This window comes from Zea mays, chromosome 3, assembly GCF_902167145.1.
Source record: "Zea mays cultivar B73 chromosome 3, Zm-B73-REFERENCE-NAM-5.0, whole genome shotgun sequence".
Taxonomy (NCBI): Eukaryota; Viridiplantae; Streptophyta; class Magnoliopsida; order Poales; family Poaceae; genus Zea; species Zea mays.
The window spans coordinates 174881814-174887412 of NC_050098.1; the positions used below are offsets into that span (position 1 = coordinate 174881814).

At 45.1% G+C, this 5599-nt stretch overlaps 1 protein-coding gene across 1 annotated transcript; it reads left to right on the plus strand.

Annotated features, from left to right (window-relative positions):
* The first annotated feature begins 1541 nt into the window (after positions 1 to 1541).
* LOC100278545 (uncharacterized) lies at positions 1542 to 4627 on the plus strand. Its single transcript, NM_001151785.2, has 3 exons — positions 1542 to 1791; positions 3596 to 3770; positions 4041 to 4627. The coding sequence occupies exons 1-3, from the start codon at positions 1659 to 1661 to the stop codon at positions 4135 to 4137; spliced, it is 405 nt and encodes a 134-aa protein (NP_001145257.2). The 5' UTR covers positions 1542 to 1658; the 3' UTR covers positions 4138 to 4627.
* Positions 4628 to 5599: the final 972 nt, after the last annotated feature.

Below are 5599 nucleotides of genomic sequence, written 5' to 3' on the forward strand. Positions count from 1 at the left end.
AATATCACATTTGAGTGAGTTTGCTAGCTAGACAAAGTGCAAACCCAATCATAAGACATTGGGCATATATTAAGACTATACTATAATACCTCAAAGACACTCAAGATCTTGGACTATTTTTTGTAGAATTTGGGTTAAACTTTGATGGGCTATAGAGATGTTGAATATCTATGAGATCCCCATAATGCTAGATCTCAGTCTGGCTTTGTTTTTTTCTCTATGGTGGTACTGTCGTATCCTAGAGATCGAGCAAATAGACACTAATAGCGACGTCTACTAACATCTTAGAGATAATCATATTGTATGAAATCGCACATGAATGTGCTTGGCTTTGACAAATCAAGATATGTGGTTTTCACACCACAAATACCCCACTACTATCTATGAAATAATATAACATGCGTTGCAAAAATAGAAACATGCTATATTAAGAGTAGTATGACTAATTGTATTCCTCCTAATCTTTTTCTATGCTTACGAACTACAGAATAAGGGTGAGTAAAAATCATGTAAGCCAAGTCTTATAATAACATGACTAATTTATTCACTAAATTCTTGCCTACAGACACCTTCAGAAGATATATTCAAGGTGTAGGGATGGGACATTTGAGAGACTTGCAGGTTCAGAGGGAAGACACCTCTAAATTTTTTAGCCCTTACTATTCGATTATGAAGATAGTAATATATACAACCCTAAATGTTTTAGTTCTTATAAAGATAACCATTGTAGTATTTCCTATCATAAGTTTACATTAAGTTTCTCACATATGGTTTTTAACGAGACAACATGTATACAGTCTAAAAAAACGAGACAACATGTATAATATATAGAGTGGCACTGTATGCTCTTTCCCTATTTTTTCATCAAACTTCTTAGAGTTTTAACCACACATAAGTTAGTCGCGATATTTACTCAGAGGAGTGTTAAGAAACCCCATAAAAATTTACATAGACTAATACCAAACATATCTCTAAAAGAATCTGTTTTCATATAAATAAACTTGTACTCCCTCTATCCCAAATTAAAATTTGCTTTAAAAAATTAATAAAATCATATGATACTTGGTGTATGTGATTTATCATCATCTATTTAACTGTAGATATAAAAATTAAAAACTACGAAGGGAGTCTTAACCAAATCTGAAATATGTGCTCAAAACGGCTGTTACAATCAAACGAGACTGAGTGGCGTAGAAGGCACGTTAGCTTTTTCTAGTGGCGAGGACAGAATTTCGATCTTTTTTTAGTGGCTTACGATGAACTGGCTTTGATTAGAAGAGGCCCGATGGGGCCGGTCATATCCTTTCATCTTGTTTTGTTAGCAGAAGTGGCCAATTGGCGAGTGGGCCTTAGCCCACCATGCGTCGTCTTGCTGTCTCTTCGCGCGCACGGGTTGCGGGTCCATCGGCGCGCAGCCAATTGGGGCACCTTCGGGCTTCGGCCTCTCGTCTCCCGTCCCGTTCCATGGAACGGGCCCCGGAAGCCCGAGATGCGGCCTGAGACTGGGAGTCTCGTCCCGAAAGGTGTCGGGTGTGGAACTTATCCTCTAATTCCCTTCATTCTCTTGCTTTGAAGGGTGGGGGGCTAGGGCGGGCCGCACTGCGCACCGAGCGGGCGCCGGGCGGACGACGAAGCGGCGAGGCAGTGACTGGGGAGAGATGTCGGGCGGCAGGAGGAGGGGGCTTGTGTGGAGCCTCCCCGTGGCGAGGTCGGATGCGCTCGGCAAACTGGGCCCTGCCTTCGGCATCGGCGCTGGCTGCGGCGTGGGTCTTGGCTTCGGCCTCATCGGAGGTGTGTACCCTTCGCCGACGTTTACTCTTCCTGCTCCGAGTGTGGCGGCCATAGACGAGTTCACGGAGCACGATTACCAAACCGGCGAACTGGAGTGCTCTCGATGGTTTTGACGGTTGAGATAGGGATACTTGTTTCCGGGGTTGGAATGTTTAATCCGAGGGCCGTGTAGTTTTTTTTCTGGTTTTCTGTTAGAGTTTCAAGCACCCGAAATTTGGAATTGTTGTGATATACTATCACTTTTCCCCGTGTTGTTGGTGAATATGGAACGGGATTCGAGAAGTAGTTGATTCTTCTTCAGGATCAGTCTAGCCAATCCAAACGACTGACGAACGCGTAGGGGCTCCGGCTCACTGCCAACAAAGGTTCGAAATCCATGCTCATTCTTCTCTTTTGATCGAAGGAGAAATCTACGCTTGTTGTGCGCAGATGCGCCTGTTTTAGATAGGATCGTATCATTGGATTAGGTGACATGGTGGCAGTGGTGGAAATCACTACTATTTCACGGCATATTGCTCTATACATCATTGGAGGGTGAAATCATTGAGTCCAGGATAGATTTTGTAATTGATCAATGTATCAGGGAGTACTGTTCATCAATATGCTAGCAAGATGCAGGTTGCATAATCTGTGTGTACCCACGACTGCAGGCTGCAGCTGCAGCTGTGGCCTCTTTCAAACATCCTCTCCCATAGCAGAGTGCAGAGCCAGGTGCCCGGCATCATCTTGCCTCTTCGACCATGGTTCTAGTCAGCGTTGGAGCTAGAAATGGTCACAACTCACAAAGGGATCAGGGGTGGTGACTGATGACTTACGTCAAACCAAATACCTCACTAGGTTGCACAACACAGTTGTGTTATTAATATCAAGAAGCCACTAGTGATGAAACATGCATCTAGAAACAAGCCTCAGGTTCCTAGTACATCCCATAGTTGATAATTCACTTCTGGATATCCTTAAGTCTGCAATAACTAGATGATAGCAGCAGCAGCAACAACAACAAAGACTTACAGATCCAAGCAAGTTGGAGTAGGCTACTAGATGACATATAAGCATCTGAATCAAGATTATGGGAGTAATAAAGTGCTTTTAACTTAGAATACTCCTATTTGCTTTTGTGCTCTAAACGAGCTGATGCTTGTATGCAAGCATCACCCCACAATCTCAACAGAGCCTATTCTATACGGTCGAAAGCGTCAAAGCAGGGCGTTGGAGTAGTGTGTGCCCCAGGTTCTGGCCCTGATTCTGGTGGTTATCCTCAATCACCAAACAAGAATCATCTGCCTCCTTACGTGGATCCAGGGGCTTGTGGAAACTAGCTAGTGCCAATGACTTCCTAGAGTGTCATGGCGAACAGAGTAGAGAGTTGTGTGAGTATTCTCGTTGTAGGCATCTCTCTGTGGACCTTAGGAAGTAGATTGAGGATAAAAAGAAAGGAACTTCTTCCACTGGTGCAGATAGGTTCTCAAGCTAAATTGAGACGGAGTATCTCAGAGATCAACAGTTGTTTCCTCCAAGAATACAAAGCTTCCCACCAAACCCAGCTCTCGGCTAATTAAGGGATGTCATGATTGAATTGGGTTTCATAATGTGTTTAGTCATGTGTCCCACTGTTATTCTCAAATCGATCCTATATTAGGAGCAGGGCAGCAAGTGTAGCAGGAACAGCAGAATGCATGTTAGCCTCTTCTCACTTTTAGAATGGCAGAACCCATCTTAGTCTGGATGATCTGGCGGCTGACATAATACTGGATCTCCAGTTTTCTTGCTCCGTTCATTTCTCACTTCTGCATATCATTAACAGGTGCAGGCATCGGAGCTGGATTCCCTGGTTTACAATTGGGGTTTGGAGCTGGAGCTGGATGTGGAATAGGAATAGGTTTTGGTTACGGCTTTGGAAAAGGCGTTGCATATGATGAAAGTGGAAGGTATTCGAACATCAGGAGACCGTTCCAGAGCTCCAGAAGCATTGCTTTCGAGTAAGTGACAGATCCGTTTCATGCACTTCGTCTCCCGTTATTTTGATTGCATTCTTTAGCGTTGGGGTGTGTTTTTTTTCCTTGCGAGTGGTTTCAATCATTTAGAGATATCAAAATGTGACGTGCTGCCTAAGTTTGCTTTTGGTGAATCTGTAGAGCACTATCTATGCTGAACACGTTGTGTGTCTTGCTTCATGTACGCACCAGTTTACAGCAGTCTGGCACATGCTACATCCTAGTTTAATGAGATTATGTCGCTCGTTTTTGCAGTGAGAAGTTCGATATCATGTTTGACGAACTGATGGAGAGCACCAGGAAGCTGGTCAAAGCAACATCAAAGGAGATCGACAAATGGAGGCGAATGTAGAAGCGAGCAGGGGCAGCACTTATAGGATGAACTGCGTAGCGAGAGAAAGCGATGCCATCAGAATCTAAGGTATTAATGTGTGATTGGATAAAGTGGCCTAGAAGCTTCTACTTGTGTGTAAGAAAGAAAGAAAGACTGATAAAAGCGAGTTCTCCAGAGTACGAAGCCAAAAGTTGTCGAGGCACTCTACACGTGCTTCTTCTGTGTCCGTGGGAACCAAACTGACTAAAAAGCAAGTTGCTCGCTTGCTGTTACATGGAATATTTTTCAGCGATTCATGAGGATGAGATACTCTGGCCTGCCGATGCTGATGCTCAAAAGCATTAGTTTTTCCAGCCACGTGCTCGGTGCTGTCCATGTGATCGCGACGGCGCCTGGAATTGAAATATCACCCACGACGTCGCCGTCGAAACCCTTGTTTTTCGTATCCAAATATTTGGCACTTGGCAGGACATATTTTCTAGAGTATTGTCGTGCCCATATGTTGACCCGAAGCTGGTCTTCTTGCCGCCTTGTCAACTTAATCATGCAGTTTTTGTTTCCGTGTCTAACATAACAATAATGCCGTTGAAGGAAATCGTGATCTCTCGTAATCGATGCTGAACACGATCGCGGCCCCCCCTCTATAATGGTGCCAAGTCCAAACGATTCCGACGTTAGGGGAAAGCGAAATGCAGCTGGCGTTTCATAAAATTCTATTGAAAATCGGTGCTTCCTACTCCCATAGAAGAGGCCGCAATTGATTAGTGCCATTTTTAACGCACACGTCCTTTTCAGCTTGTCGAGTAAGATGAGACGACGGGCGAAACCGCCTTCTTCCATGCTAGCTGAGGATAATAGAGCTGATAGTTATCCTCCATTGGAGTCGCCGGCCATCTCTTATTCCTACCATGGTTGCCCGTTTGTCCTTATCCTGCTCAGGCGCTAAAACCAATCTCTCCATAAATCTCAAAAGGCATGTCGATTTCAAACCATCAGGTCCCGTTTGTTTCCTTTCATTTCGAGGAATTGAAATCTTACTAATGGAACAGACTATTTTTTTTAGAATATGACATTCCACCACTTTCCAAAGTTATCATATAAGCCTACCTCAAATTCATGGAATGAGAGATGGAAATGGATTCTATAGATTTACATGCTATTTTTCCGATGTACAACTTATAGCACATTTGTCGGCGTTTCGAGACAGGGGGTCCCAAAGCCGACGAGTGAGTGTGCTGCGTGCCCCAGCCCAGATGGGTCGAGCGCGTGGGCGAGCGCGAAGGGGGGAGAGGTGAGGTGGCCGGAGTCGAGCGTGAGAGAGGTGGAAGTCCCGCGGCCTTCGTGTTCGTCCCGCGCCCAGGTCGGGTGCGCTTGCAGTAGGGGGGTTACAAGCGTCCACGCGGGTGAGGGAAGCGAGCGGCCCCAAGAGAGCGCCTGTCCCGTCCTCGGTCCCGCGCGGCCAACCTCCTCTAAGAAGGCC

Bases quoted from the DNA above. Each gene is read 5' to 3' on its own strand.
- LOC100278545 (NM_001151785.2), top strand. From the start codon at position 1,659: ATGTCGGGCGGCAGGAGGAGGGGGCTTGTGTGGAGCCTCCCCGTGGCG. The intron at 1,792-3,595 runs GTGTGTACCCTT...TATCATTAACAG, and splicing joins TGGCTTCGGCCTCATCGGAG to GTGCAGGCATCGGAGCTGGA. The intron at 3,771-4,040 runs GTAAGTGACAGA...TCGTTTTTGCAG, and splicing joins TCCAGAAGCATTGCTTTCGA to TGAGAAGTTCGATATCATGT.